The sequence below is a fragment of the Xiphophorus hellerii genome, chromosome 15 (assembly GCF_003331165.1).
Source record: "Xiphophorus hellerii strain 12219 chromosome 15, Xiphophorus_hellerii-4.1, whole genome shotgun sequence".
NCBI lineage: Eukaryota > Metazoa > Chordata > Actinopteri > Cyprinodontiformes > Poeciliidae > Xiphophorus > Xiphophorus hellerii.
The window spans coordinates 11,901,820-11,916,207 of NC_045686.1; the positions used below are offsets into that span (position 1 = coordinate 11,901,820).

At 35.3% G+C, this 14,388-nt stretch overlaps 1 protein-coding gene across 4 annotated transcripts in view; it reads left to right on the forward strand.

The window, feature by feature from the left end:
• The window catches only part of stxbp5a (syntaxin binding protein 5a (tomosyn)), a 119,857-nt gene that overhangs the window by 78,431 nt on the left and 27,038 nt on the right, over positions 1–14,388 (forward strand). For all 4 annotated transcript variants that reach the window (XM_032585088.1, XM_032585087.1, XM_032585086.1 and 1 more), the window contains exons 8-12: positions 7,191–7,314; positions 10,518–10,596; positions 11,363–11,517; positions 13,909–13,981; positions 14,194–14,341. In XM_032585088.1, the coding sequence (XP_032440979.1) occupies positions 7,191–7,314; positions 10,518–10,596; positions 11,363–11,517; positions 13,909–13,981; positions 14,194–14,341 (579 nt within the window). The remainder of the gene's footprint in view (positions 1–7,190; positions 7,315–10,517; positions 10,597–11,362; positions 11,518–13,908; positions 13,982–14,193; positions 14,342–14,388) is intronic.

A 14,388-nucleotide genomic window follows, 5' to 3' on the forward strand; every position in this document is an offset into this window, starting at 1 on the left:
TAACATGTCTTCTAAATAACCACAACATTTTTGCTGAAGTTCGAACAAAAACCTGAACCAATAAAACTTTGGTTTTACAAGCTCTTAAAGAGCTGAGAGAGCACATCATCCACTATGTTTCTTTCAGTGGTTTGTCTATTATTAGCTGCAGATCAGCACTATGGGTTTCCAGTAAGTGCCAGCCATAGAGCATCTGTCACGCTGACCCTTCCTCCCTTGTCCCATCTGACTCAACACCTTTGGACATAGTTTGAACCTAAAGAATAGTCCAAAATTGTAGCCAGATCTTAATTCTCTGCCCCTCTAGCCTCTTTTGCTTGTCTAATGGTTAATGTTGCTCTCTGACAGAATGCAGGATTTTATTTTATTGTCCTATCATTCTCTTAATAGTCCTATTGTTTGAGCTTTCTCATTTATTCTGCTGTCAGCTCTACAAACAACCTACCATTTGCCGTGCATCTCTGAACTCATTTTCTTTTCTACATTTTGCAGATTGCAGTCACTTTCTCAGCGCTCTCATTTATTTATGTCTCAATAGTTATATAGAATTCTTAATATTTTTATTTATATATTGAGCTTTTTTTAATATTTCCGTTGCTTCTGGCTATCAATGTCTTGCTGTTAATGCTAATAAAGATGATTAGTGTTTCCATTTTCTAGAGTAAATGTAAAAGCCAAGAAGTTTTTTCTTTTTTTTTTTATAGAAGTGCTCAAACTTGTATTCGAGATTGTACACAACTTTTTAAAATTTACCCTCCATTGTAGCCTTGAGTTGGGCAACAATTGGCTTGTGTCTGATGTAGATGGGCAACAGCACCAGCTGTGTATCTGATCTGTTTGGTGTCTGTTTGTGGATGATTGAGAGTTGTGAAAATACATATTATAGAAATTATAAACATTAAGGACAATATTGCAGTTACAGCAATAAATTATACACTTATTATTTTAATTCAATACTGAGGCGTAATCTGAGAAAGCTTATCATTATTCTGGAATATCATTGCCACTGACACAACAGTCTAATATATCCTGACCCTATGTTAATTTAATGCGTACCACTTTTTCATTGTGCTGCATTATTAATGTGTGCTTAAATGTACTACTTGGTAACTGATTTAATTAAAAAATTAATATGCTATTACCATTGTTAAAATGTTAAATAATGTTAAATAATAAAGTAGTGCTATAAAATTGATTATTTTAATGTTTGTGTAGAGACACATTAAGACAGAGAAAGAGGTGAAGCTTATTTTACACACTCAGACTCAGTCGTGATCTCAACAATCAACACAGACATGCAAAACCACCATAATGCCGAATTTATTTTGATTTTTAACTAATTATTCAAACCTTTAAGCAGACCGTCTGTTCTGAATCTAAAAAGCCAATGTTAATGAGTTAGTAACTTGTTTTATTTGCCTTAGAAAGGCTTGGTAATCCTTGCAGATGTTTGCAGATGTAGATTTCGATACAACATCGTCTGGAAACTTGCACGCACTGTTGATGTTTTTGAAACAGTGTGTGCAAACTGGCGTGAACCTGCTGTGTCAGACCCTGGCACTGTTGGGTAGCTGTAATTGTTGCCATATTTGAAGAGCATCGAGTAGCACCACTGTGTTTTCCCCTTCAGTCTTTTTAATCGGAACTCACCTTTTTAGGCCATAATACACAGCTAACTAATGACTTTCCTCTAAACCTGCTGAGGAGAGTTTTAGTGACAATGTATTGTTCATAGAACCAGGAGAAGTTATTATAATTTCAAAACAAAAACAATCATGGGACGAAAACTCTCATAGTTTTGAACCCATTTATTTTTTGCATTTGTGCTTTCAAATCTGAAATGGATTATTTGTGACTTTTTAAGTAAACTCTGGTTTTATAATCCTTTTTTTTTCTTCTCCAAGATTAGTTATGAAGCCAGACAGATGACCATTCAAACTGTCTAAAACCAAGTGATGTCCATCAGTGTGCTGAATATTTCTGTTTTAAAAACTTTATGCTTCTACATAAAGCTAAGAATAACTTGACAATACCTACTTTTTAAATTAGTGAAAAAAAGTGATTTCATGTCACTGTTCTTACAAGTCATTTACCAGGGTAAACCATTTCTCTATCATTGTAATATACAGTATATTGTTAAGGGGTCAGTGTTGCTGAGCTTTGTGTAAACTTTTGACCTTTCATCTGAAATCACAGTTGGGATTAAGTTTCTCTTTTGGTACAAATCTAATGATTAATCAGGATACAGCAACCCCAATATCTAAGATGCATGTGTGTTTTAGGATGAATTTTATCTAAGCCTCTTTCCTCGCTGTAGTCATGAAATGTGATTGTGAATCATCTTTTTATTACAGAAAACATCTTAAGGAGCTCAATTGGGATTGTTTTATTCAGTGCTTATGTAACGATAGCAACTCAACAACAGGCCCAAAGTGGATTTCTCATTCCAAAGCAAAAATGAATTGCTCAGTGGGAATCGGTGTTGACATTTTGCCCCGAGTGCTTGTTTTTGTAGACTTTCTTGTCATAGATGAATATTTGCGTGCACACAATTACCCAAGTATGTCTCGTGGACATAAATCTGTATTCAGTCACATTTTGGATAGTTGCATAGTTTTAAAGGACAAAGGTCAAAAGTTAAATTATGTATTTTTTGGTGAGGAAGGTTTATTCAAGTCTAGACTTACGAAATGCTAAAAATCAGGAAGTAACTGAGAAATGAATGTTCCTTGATACATCTGACGTTTTTGTCTGTTATCGACAGGTTCATCTTATTTAGATTCTCATAAAAAAATTATTTAAGCAATCCAATTTGAGTTTTATATTCACACAGTGTCATATCTAAAACATATCTCTGTTAAAGTTAATGATTTTGGCCAAAAGCAAATGAAAGACCAACATTCAGATTAATAAATAAAATACGATTCTGGAGATATGTGGAGCTGCTGTCTAATTCATGACTTTTGGCTTTACTGATCATTTAAAATAAATTTGATAAAACAGTAGATTTTAAAACCATGTAAGTGTATGTGACTACGGAGACTTCGAAGTGAGTGGGATCTGATCCATATGAGCATGACTGAATTTACTAGTAAAATGTGATTTCTGGCTGAGGTTACAGCAAGACTCCAAATCTGATTCATGGATCTGTTCAGGAGCCACTCTAGGGTTGTCCTTCAGTCCTCCACTGCATTTATTACTTGGTTGAAGCTCCTTTTGCATCAATAAGTGCAGCAATGAGGTTTTGCATGGAGATAATTAGCCTATAACAGGTCAGGTTCCTTTGCCCTCGCCTCTTCTGCTTTATTGTGTTTGATGCCTCTTCCCTCCTTCTTGGCGATCCTCCAATCAAACACAGTAATACCATGGCCATTAAAACGGGTATTAGTGGTTATGTGTAAGCAAATGCCAAGTCAGGTTGGAAAATGAAATCGGTCTTTCTATAAAGCTTATTAACTATACATTTCATAGGCACCTTTAAAGGTCACCTTAAATTATGAGTCAAATTTTAAAGGAAATTTGCAAAATAAAAAAAAGAAAAACACCACCTCACAGTTACCATAAAACTACTGTGGCAGTTAATGATTCCCCTTTCTTGTAAAAAGAGGGAAATATGAAGTTCTCAAAAATTTACTCCTAGACCGCTTTGCTGACCTGATAAAACATAGTGTACTTACAGCAGCACATAACATGGTTTTCAGTACCAGGCTGTGAGACTTCATTAGCAACAAAATTCAAAAATTACTTCCATCCAAAGGACAGACTTTGGACAGCTCAGAAATAGTATGGTTCTTATTCTTCTTAGCCCAAATAAGATGCTTCTGACATTGTCTCTAGCTCCAGCCAAAGTCCTTGCCTTGGGAGAATCCATTCAGTTTCTAAATTGAGCTTTGCTCCACAAACTTGTAAAGGATTTTACTTGTGGAATTTTTTCTACCAGAGTTTTTTCTTTAGCTAAGCTTTCCATATTAACATGCTTGCATGTAAAACATCCAGGTTTTGTGGCTTACCTTAACTGGTAATACATCAGTAGATGTATGTATTGAAAATGCATTTTTATTGGTTTTATGTAAAGTGCCATTTTTTTGTTCAAAAGTCTAAAATTTTTTGATTCTTTAATTATTGTAAGTCAAAATAAACAAAACAATTATCTTAAAATATGTTAATCTGTGTATTCAGTCCACCCAATGTGCCTCTTCTTTTCTTATTACTAAAGCCACCTTTTTGTTGAGATTCCAATTTGAGTGCTACCAGTATGTGATCCTAATTTAAAAAAAAACATAAAATGGATTCTTCAGAATCTTATTGTTTCTACCTGAACTAACGTTTACAGTCTTGTGAGGGATGGAAAAAGTCTTTAAAAGCAAAAGAGAAAAAGAATACAAAGTCATTTTCTTGGTCAGCCTATTGTACTCTGAAGTGATTGAACGAGACGTTTGTGTATGTGGTACTTTAGAGCTCCTATGGGTCCCACCATGATACAATGCTGCCAGATGATACTCCAGCTAAGGCTGGGATATTGACGTCTGTGCCCTGCATCTGGTTTCTTTTGGCAATATTAATTTGTGCTTATTAGCCTTGCTGTAAGTGCGGGTGTCTGTGAGTGTGTGGTGCTATCCTGTGACTATAATGAGTGTTGACTGTATTCTCTCTTCCCTAAAGACCAATCTGTGGAAACAAGCCTAATGTGATAAATCATGAAATTAGTCTTTTTAATTGGTATTGTTTGATTTGATGAGTACCATGTGTTTTAATTACCCTGTTCATTCTCCAATTAAGCGTAGTGGATTGTCGCCTATTGGGACTGTCAAAAATGAACAGACTTTTAGAACTCTGAAGGGTTGTTTCTGTCAGGAAACTATTGATGGTGTGAATGAAGGATCTTGGTAATGGAAATATGATTGATTTTTGTTAGATCTTTCAGTTTGATGCCTTGTCTTTAAGAGTCGATCTCATTAAATGTATAATGTTTATAACACTTGTTGCTTGATCAGTTGCTTTGTTATAGTTTGCAAATTTGAATTTAAAAGAAATTGTTTACAAATAAGTTTAAATGAAATATCTTTAAACTCTTCACCATTCCCAGTGCCATCATGAAATTCGGATTACAAAAAAAAAAAAAGATCTGCTCTGAATGTTTGAAGAAACAGGTGAATTAGTCATGGATAACTTGGACTATTTCAAAACCGTGTAGTCCAGATATATTTTGCAAAATGGGAAATTTCTTCACACTTCATTCAGGACACCTACAGGAGTACATCAATGCCATTTGGCGCAGCACTCCAGTGATTCATTTGTTGCGAATTAATGACAAGCCCATTTTTCTTCATTGGCTGCAGCTCACTGAACCCACCACTTTTTCCACGCACAACAAATCTTCATACAAAGGAAACAAGGAAATTCCATAAGCAAATATCACTAGATATTAGACAACATGTTAAGGAATCATGTTTGAAAATAACTCTATGTGCTGTTTTTGATCAATTAGACTCTTTCCCTGACTTAAAGGATATCCTATTGTGTAAATCTGTGTTTACTCCCTAACAACACTTAAAAAGAAATGCATTTAAAAAGAAGCTTTGGTATTGTGAGCTGCAAATCCATTTTCTGTGTTGAGCTAATTCATTAAATTTATAAAGAATGAATAGTGTCTCCAGTGTAAGATAATAGCATTTGTAGAACTAGAACTAGAACATTTCTTAAGAAATTTAAACGGAGCCTGCCAAAGTGTACCCGTTGGTTGGACCCCCGCATTCTGATGCTAAAAATTAGCATCAATGCTAAAGTAAGCTACAATGTGCTCAATAGCATGTGGGGAGTCACAAGCATGTTGAGTAACATGGACTTACTCCATTCAGTATGTTAAAATTAGTGTATAAGCTAACACACAAGCTCTGCCTGTGTGACCACTGGATTATTGGTCATGTCTCTGATCAATGCCCTTTTTCTCCTTGCTGCACAATTTGGTGGGGTGGCCATATATGGCAGCATCCTAGTGGTTGCTGCCCTATCCACAAAATTGAGGTCACTCAATTTTTGTGGACAGTCCTTCTGCCAAAACGTCTTCTTTCTTGCCCAGATCCTTGCTTTGACACCATCCAGTCTCAGTGGTCAAAACACAGTTCCTTTGACTTCATTGCTTGATTTCTGCCCTCTTATGACCTCAGCGATGAGACCTCCTGTAGATGAGTGTGTTTAATTCTGAATCATGTTGAGTTAACTGAATTTACTACTGTGACATTCACTCATGTTAAAGAAAATGCTGCAGTTATTTTTTTTTCCTGATAATAGTTGTAAACATTTATGTAGTTATTTTTAAATGTTTAAATCTGTTACGGATCTACAAACACTCTGACACTGGGTGGTTGTTATGGAGATTTTCAAAATAAGATTATTCGTTTTGGTTTAGAATAAGTAAAAACACTGAGGGGGTTAGATTTTCTTTTTGTTTGTTTTCTCTGAATGGATATGTTCCTTTTGAAATTTAACACAGCAAGACTATATAAATGAAAAAGGACAAACATTACCCACTGGTGTGGTATGAACACAAGCATTTTCCCTTTTCAGTTGTAGTTATTTTCTTAAAATTCAGCAAACCATGTAAGCTAGACACGCCACAACAGTTCTGATTAATGATATAAGAGGAACTGAATTCATTAACATGTATTTTTTTAATGTGATAGTTTTGAGTTTTTAAACTTGAAACACAAAACTTAACTGGTAATCTTTTTACTGTCGCTTTAAACCTCTTACATGTAATAGTTCAAATACAAAATGTTGAAATGTAAAATATTGTATGTGATGTGCTCTTATTTCATACAGAAGATCCTTCTGTTACTTCAAGCATGTTTTACATGTATGATGTGAAATCCTAATAATAACCTACAAGCCCATATCTTGATCATTTCATCATGATCAAGAAATGGCTCTTAAAATACTCTTCTGACTGTAGCATACCATAATAACAATTCAGAAGTCAAGGCATTCTTTTTTCTCACTTCTACCATCTGTCCATGAACACACAGTCACAGGCTTTTAAACCACTTACAAGTAACGTGTACCGTATGGCTTCAGCACTGCAGCAAACGTGTGGCGTAAGGGACATGGTGGCACATGATGTTCTTATCCTGTTCAACCACTTTCCCCTGACCTCCCCCATTCTCTCTGCCTTTCTGTCTGTAATTTCTTAGGCTATCCACTCAGTTGCCTGGCATCATGAGGGAAAACAGTTCATTTGCAGTCATTCAGATGGAACTCTGACCATATGGAACATCAGAGGCCAAGGAAAACCCATACAGACAATCACACCGCATGGTAAGGGGATGAAGACCCACAAGCTCTGTCTTCATTCACAACATCACTCACCTATTTAATATTTTGTTACCAACACATGCTCTGTGGCACTCTCCAGAAACCTGGAGTCAACAACTTTATGATCCATTCATCATAAGGAAATATGTATGTCGGTTTTAGTTTTTAATATTAGATTTAACTAGAGACAAATACCAATTGGTATAATGTTCAAAATTTCAATAGGAAATTAATATCTACCAATAATACATTAACATACAATATGAGTTTATGGCAGCATGCTTTTCCTAAGATGTAGCCTTCTAAACATTATACAGATGCGCAGTGAAACTTTAAATATGTGACTCCTTTCATACACAAGACAATCCATCCATCCATCCATCCATCCATCTTACACCCTTATCCCATTGGGGTCAGTAGGGGTACTGGTGCCTATCTCTGTCAATGGGCGAGAGGTGGGGTACACCGTGGACAGATTGCCAGTCCATCGCAAGGCCAAGATAATTCAAAGAGCTTTAAAAACAGTTTATAGACAATTGCTTCTGGACCTGAGTTTCAAAATGTTAGGAAGAGTTCAGGCTCTTGGGAGCCGTGCAGCAGTCTTCCCACGCCCTGGATCACATGCAGTACAATCTAAACATTTGTTTTCAGAAAATTTTCATTCGGAAGCCTCCATATTTAGAGCTTCCACTGTATTTGTTATTACTCTCTGTCCAGAAAGGCCTGTGATGCCCTGTTGCTATTTGTAATATAAGCATAAATTAAATAATGTCTTGAGCAAAGGGTTATTTGCATTTCAATTCTGTTATAGAACCAACATATCATCCATAAAAGTTGTTTCTTTTTTCCTGGAAATTTACCTATTATGTAATGACCTTTTTAGGGTCAATTTGATAACGTGCACAGGAATTGTTATATATTATCACAGCTGATCACAGATTCTTCCATATCCAGTTAGTCCTGTTTCAGCTCATTTTTCTATGTTGTGTGCTGCCATGTTTCATTTGTTATAAAACTTTTTGCACATTTTTTCACGTTTTAGCTTAAACTAATTTCATTGTTCATTTTCAAGCCTGTGATGGCAGGTAACACATAATTATATTTTGGTCATGAGAGACACTCTTATGTCATTTTCATCAAAAATACAATTATCAGGTCAATATTTGCAATGGAAAGAGAGAGTTGTAACATCATCGTAGTAGATGGACTGTTCATCCATTGTGTGCTGCACTCACTGCAGGCCCCCTCTTAAGCAGTAGATGTCATGTCAGAATAATGCTACTTCTTCCCAGCAAGAATGAAAGCAAATGAAAAGAAGCACAGGCAGTACATTCTTCATACACAACATCACCACATTCATGGACTCCCATAGCAGGATTCCCTGCTAAATGTTACCTGGGGAACATGAACTGAAATGCCTGGGAGTTATTTAGCTGGTTCTTTTGTCCTCATCCACACTACCCAATTCCCCTGTAACTAAATTTTTGCTTTTCCATGCAGCCCTTTTGCTCCACAGATGTAGTTCATCAGCAGAATTTCCTGAAGCAAAAAAAAAAACCTTTGAGCTGTTTTCAATCTCTCTTGTTGCAAACAATCCAAAAACTAGCAAATTCAGGACTGAAATAATTGCATTTATGAGGCAACCATTTTTAACAAAGTTTATATTTCATGATTTAGTTCTGATTGTTGCTGATTATAGTTTTTTACTTAATAATCTGCAACAATTTTGTCTCCCTAAATGGCATTTTCAGGTCTAGAGTAGCTAGAACACTTTGGATGGATCAAGATAACATTTTCCCAAGTTGGAGAACTTTGTCCAGTTATTGCAGAAAGGATTGCTGATTGGCTAATTTTTACCCTATGCAAAATGACAGTATTTATTTTCAAAGGGGAAAATTCTTTATCTTTTTATCCTAGAGAAGAATATCTCTTTACTTTAAAATAATGCTAAATGGTATTGTCATAAAAATATTATTATTATTTTTTTTAATTTAGGCACACATCTGAAAACCTTGATGGTCCTGATTACTTGTTGTTTAACTTCGGAAATGATGTACACAACTTATTCATAGAACTTGCTGTATTAAGATATTTTAAAATTTTTACAAAATGGTCTAAATACAGTATATCCTATTTTTCAAACATATCTATTTATTTAATCTATTTTGTCTAAAAAAATAATACCCCTTTGGTTAAAAATTGACATAGTCATTGATTTTGTTCTTTTTCTTTCTTTCAAAATGCAAGCTGTCCATTAAACATGCATCATGCATTTTGTTAGATGCATTCTCACTGAAAGCATTCCTCCACGTATTTGCCTGCTCATGATTCCCTTGCAGTTTCAATTAGAGGTTCTATTGTCAGCTCGGTTATAATCCGCCTCTCTTCGCTGTACCTCGTACCTTAATACATGCACTCTATTGCTGTGGCTCTGTTTATGTCGTTCTACTCGTATGAAGATGTTTCACTTCATACCTCTCTGCCTCCCTGCATCACATATTCACACAGAACACCTTGACAGTTTCTGGACCTCAACAAAAGGGGCAGATTGTGTGGGAGTGTCAACAAGTCGGAGAGCAAAAGAGTCTAGATGAGAACAAAGGCAGTAATTAAACCAAAGGGAAAAAGTTAGACTTTTCAAGTTGTTTTTGTATGCAAGGAAATGCAGAAAGGATTTCACCACACCAGCTTTTTAATTAGTTGTTTCCCTCACTGCTTCATACGTAATTACTTTGGTATTTAATGGGCAATTATGCAAATTCCTTTGACTGATTTAAGTAAGGCTTTTAAGTCCCTCCTTAATTGTCTTTGTTGATATCCGTTATTAAAAGTCTTCTTTATTTTAAACAGATTTGCTCTGTACACCCTGCAGGAGGGATCACCTTGAAACATCAGGAGTCATTATGTTCAATGTCTTATCGTTATGAAAAAATCTAAATACATTTGAATTTCCTATACACTCGAAAACCCCTGAGGTTTAAATTGATTGTTTCGGCAGAACCACCAACAGACATCAGACCTCTGCAAATATCCATCATTGTCTTCCTCTCCTCTGTTGTAGAAGTCTTCTGTTGCTGTTACGACTGTTCAGCCCAGCGTTTTAAGTGTTGCTTCAGGGGGAAAATTAAATGACGAGAAACACGAAGAAAGGAGGAGAAGAGAAAGCAACGGGCAAAGTAAAGTAACTTCTGTTTGTTCTATTTTAGGAAAACAGCCCAAGGATGGAAAGAAGCCAGAGCCGTGTAAACCCATTCTTAAAGTGGAATATAAAACAACGAGAAATGGGTAGGCTCCCTCTTACATACAAGAATTTTTTTTCAAAAATAGTGTACACAGTTGACAAATAACACAGCAAGTTCGTTAACATGGGTTAAAAGCTACTAAGCTGAATTTGCCAGCTTAGTAAAGTTTTATAGAATAAAGTTTTTGAAAAAAAATATGTTTCTCTTTAGCTAAACCAATTATGGTACAGTGTAGCAGTGTGACTTTAATAATATGTACCCAGTTTGTTAAATATGCAATGTTTAAAATACTTAAACCTCTATTTGTCTATGTATTTATATTTGAGATTTTCACTATAACCTGAAGTTTTTTTTAATTACCTAATATTAAGGTGACTAATGTTATTGACAATCTTGCAGAAAACCTCTGGACAGACATATCAGGAATAGCTGGTCAGTTTTAAAAATGCACTTACCTTAACAAGAGTGACAAGGTTTGCTCAGTAGCTTTCACAACATGATTGTGGTTTTTCCTAAGGGAAATATTTCCATCCATTATTGTTGCAAACATAGAAAACGTGTAGCAGCTTTCTTTCAACCATCTGAGCAGCAACATGCCGCAACAGGTGGGGTAAAGGCATAGCAGTTATTCTATGCTAGTTATAGAGTGAGAAACTAGTTGGCTCTGCACTTAGATTGGGATCTATAAATGTATTGATTTATTAAAAATATTGGTACATCTTGATACAGGCATCATGATTAACATATATTCAAACTGTTGCAATATTTTGATGAAATATTGTTACTATGCTTCTTCTTATAATATCCAGGGACCCTTTCATTATATTCTCTGGTGGTCTGTCCTACGACACGGTGGGACGGAGGCCATGTCTGACAGTTATGCATGGAAAGAGTATTGCTGTGTTGGAGATGGATTATCCTATTGTAGACTTTCTCACGCTATGTGAGACACCATATCCTAATGGTAAGTTTTGGTCAAAATTGGCAAACTTTCGGCACATCTGTAAGCAGTATTTTCATGCTCCTTGTGGATTCAAACACACACACATACTTCTATCCTTTTTAAATTATGTCAGATTGCTTGTAGCGTTGTGTTACTGCTTTTTGCAATAAATTTCCCAACGGAATGGATTCTACCTCTCTTTCATTATCTGAACAACAAAATATTACATTACATTTTAATTTCATACCTTCGTACATAAAAGGCTTCCATCAGAATTAAATGATCTTCTTTCCAATGCTGGTGCGTCAACAGTTTAAACAAGTCCAGCCTTTGCTAAACGACATGAGGTGCTGAATGTGTGTAATCCTGGGTGTAATCTCTGCTGCTATGTAATGTGCCACATGTACAGTTTGAGGGAGGATTAGTAGATTATGTAACAGTTCATTAAATCGCTGGGAACCTGATGGCACCATCCACTGCTTTTTATCTGGTGATGGTCACAACTGGGTTTCTGTTGCTGCATGAGACATGTCTGTTGATAGTGTATGATTGTGTGCACTTAAATCCTCATTAAATTGCAGCATCTGTTTATACGGTACAACAATTGGCTTCAGAACATGCAGTATTCCTAAATGTAATAACACTGGAGGGTGAAAATAAATGGCTTCCATAGTCCCATGCATCATATTAGTTTATACGCATTCAAAAGACATGTTTCTGCTGGCATGGCCCAATAGTCATTAACATAGTTTTTTTTTGTTGTTGTTGATGTTCATGTGTCACTCTGATCCTGTAAATATTCATTAATATCGTCCCTGCACAGCCAAACAGGTCAGCATTAAAACATTGCTCTATTAACCAAATTTAATGTGCTCTGATGAGCACTCAACTAAAATCTAAAAAATTGTCATTTATTCCTGAATATATCTGACTCAAAACCTTCAGCCAGTCTTTAATCAGTTTAAATTTTGCTCCTGTTGACATTATTTCTTCATGCAGAGCAATTTGCAGAAGCATGTTACTTCTGTTTTGACTCATTGATCATTTTGTTGGTACCATAACTCATTGTACATTCAGATAAGAATTACAGAAAAAGTTCACTTTTACATTAAAACACTTATATTGTCAGGAATGGCCTTCTCTTGTCTTCAAACTGATTTGCATAACCTGTAACATTTTTCATATTATGAACATGGAAATTTTATAAACAACCACACAGGTTTTTGGTAATATTATGGATGAAATTTGCATATAATTCCAAAGAAGTACAAGAAGTTCAAAAACAAACATTTAAAAATGTTTTTTGTTGGACTGCAACTTGTAGGATTTGTAGGTAAAATATTCCTATTTTATACTTTATACTTGTCTGATTTACCTTTTTTAAATATAACAGGTATAACTTGAATTAATTCCAGGATGACAATCATTATCAATGTTATACTTCAGAAAATATGGAAACCCAGTATTTTTGGATTTCCACTTACTTTTTTAAGTGGAAATGTTTGTAAAGCTACCTCCATTTCAGACATTCCAGTGTAACAAGCAGATGTATCTATGATGAAAATAAACCTACAATGCAATACTACTTAGATTTGTAGGTAACACTTTATTAGAAGCTTACCTGTATGACACAACACCTGTCATGAATATGTAGGAGTCTAAAGGAATGCTTAAGACTGTTGTATGAAGTGTCATTTGGTGAATAATGACTTTTTTAATGCAAAGTTGATGCATTTAATTGACTTTTAATGCAAGTTTTAATGGAGCTTTGCATTAGAAGTAACATTATTTACTGATTCATGCAAAATTTACACTTTTAATGAACTTTTAATGCAACCTTTAGTGCACCTTTGCATGTTCATGACAGGTGTTATGTCATGTTTATGATAGTTCATGTCAGTCTTATGGACACCCCTTCAAATAAAGTGTTACCAATTTATTATAAGGTTTAGAGAAAGCCTGAAGCCAAAAAGCAATTTAATGCTAAAAAGACAGTTTTGTGCTTTTATTCCTTTATAAGAAAAAAAGGAAAAAACAAAACTTTTTCAAGGTCCCCTAAAAATAGGCTCATAACTCTAGGCTGATGTCATTAAGCAGCTGTCAGCACGGAACATCTTAGTGATCGCTGTTGTCTCTAAAGATTAAATATTTGCATACATTCACTACAAAAACAAGCTTGAATGGGGTGCCGATATATTAGCTACAATGTTGGGCCTGTGAATTGTTCATAGATTACATGTTTTCATAAAAATCTATAATCAAAATTTCTGAAACTCTTTTCAAGACTGGTTATCCAGATAAGACGTCTGATCCAGTTTGAATTTTCTATGAAAATTTTTTTATGTGGTTTGTAAGAATCAGGGGAGTTCTCCCAAGTGCTTAATAAATGATTATATCTGTTAACTTTTACAGATTTTCAGGAGCCTTATGCTGTGGTGGTCCTGTTAGAAAAAGATTTAGTGGTGATCGACCTTGCACAAAATGGGTAAGTCTTACTTTCTTAACTACATTATTTAAAGCTGCTTTAACCACTAAAATTGACCTGGGAGTATCTCTGTTTCCATTTATTGTTCTTTTTTCTTGTCATATTCCAAAATGTAATGTACATAAAGCAAGCATTTACCACTTTTGTTAATGTGGAAACACTTCATGCATAACAAGTTGTGTGATCAGTGTTTGTTCCAATCTTGTTAACAGTTACCCCATATTCGAGAACCCATATCCTCTAACGATCCACGAGTCTCCTGTAACCTGCTGTGAGTACTTTGCCGACTGCCCTGTGGACCTGATTCCTGCACTTTACTCTGTTGGTTCGCGGCAAAAGCGACAGGGTTACAGCAAAAAGGTACCGTAAAGAACAGCTACCACATCTCATTGATAAAGGCCTCTTTC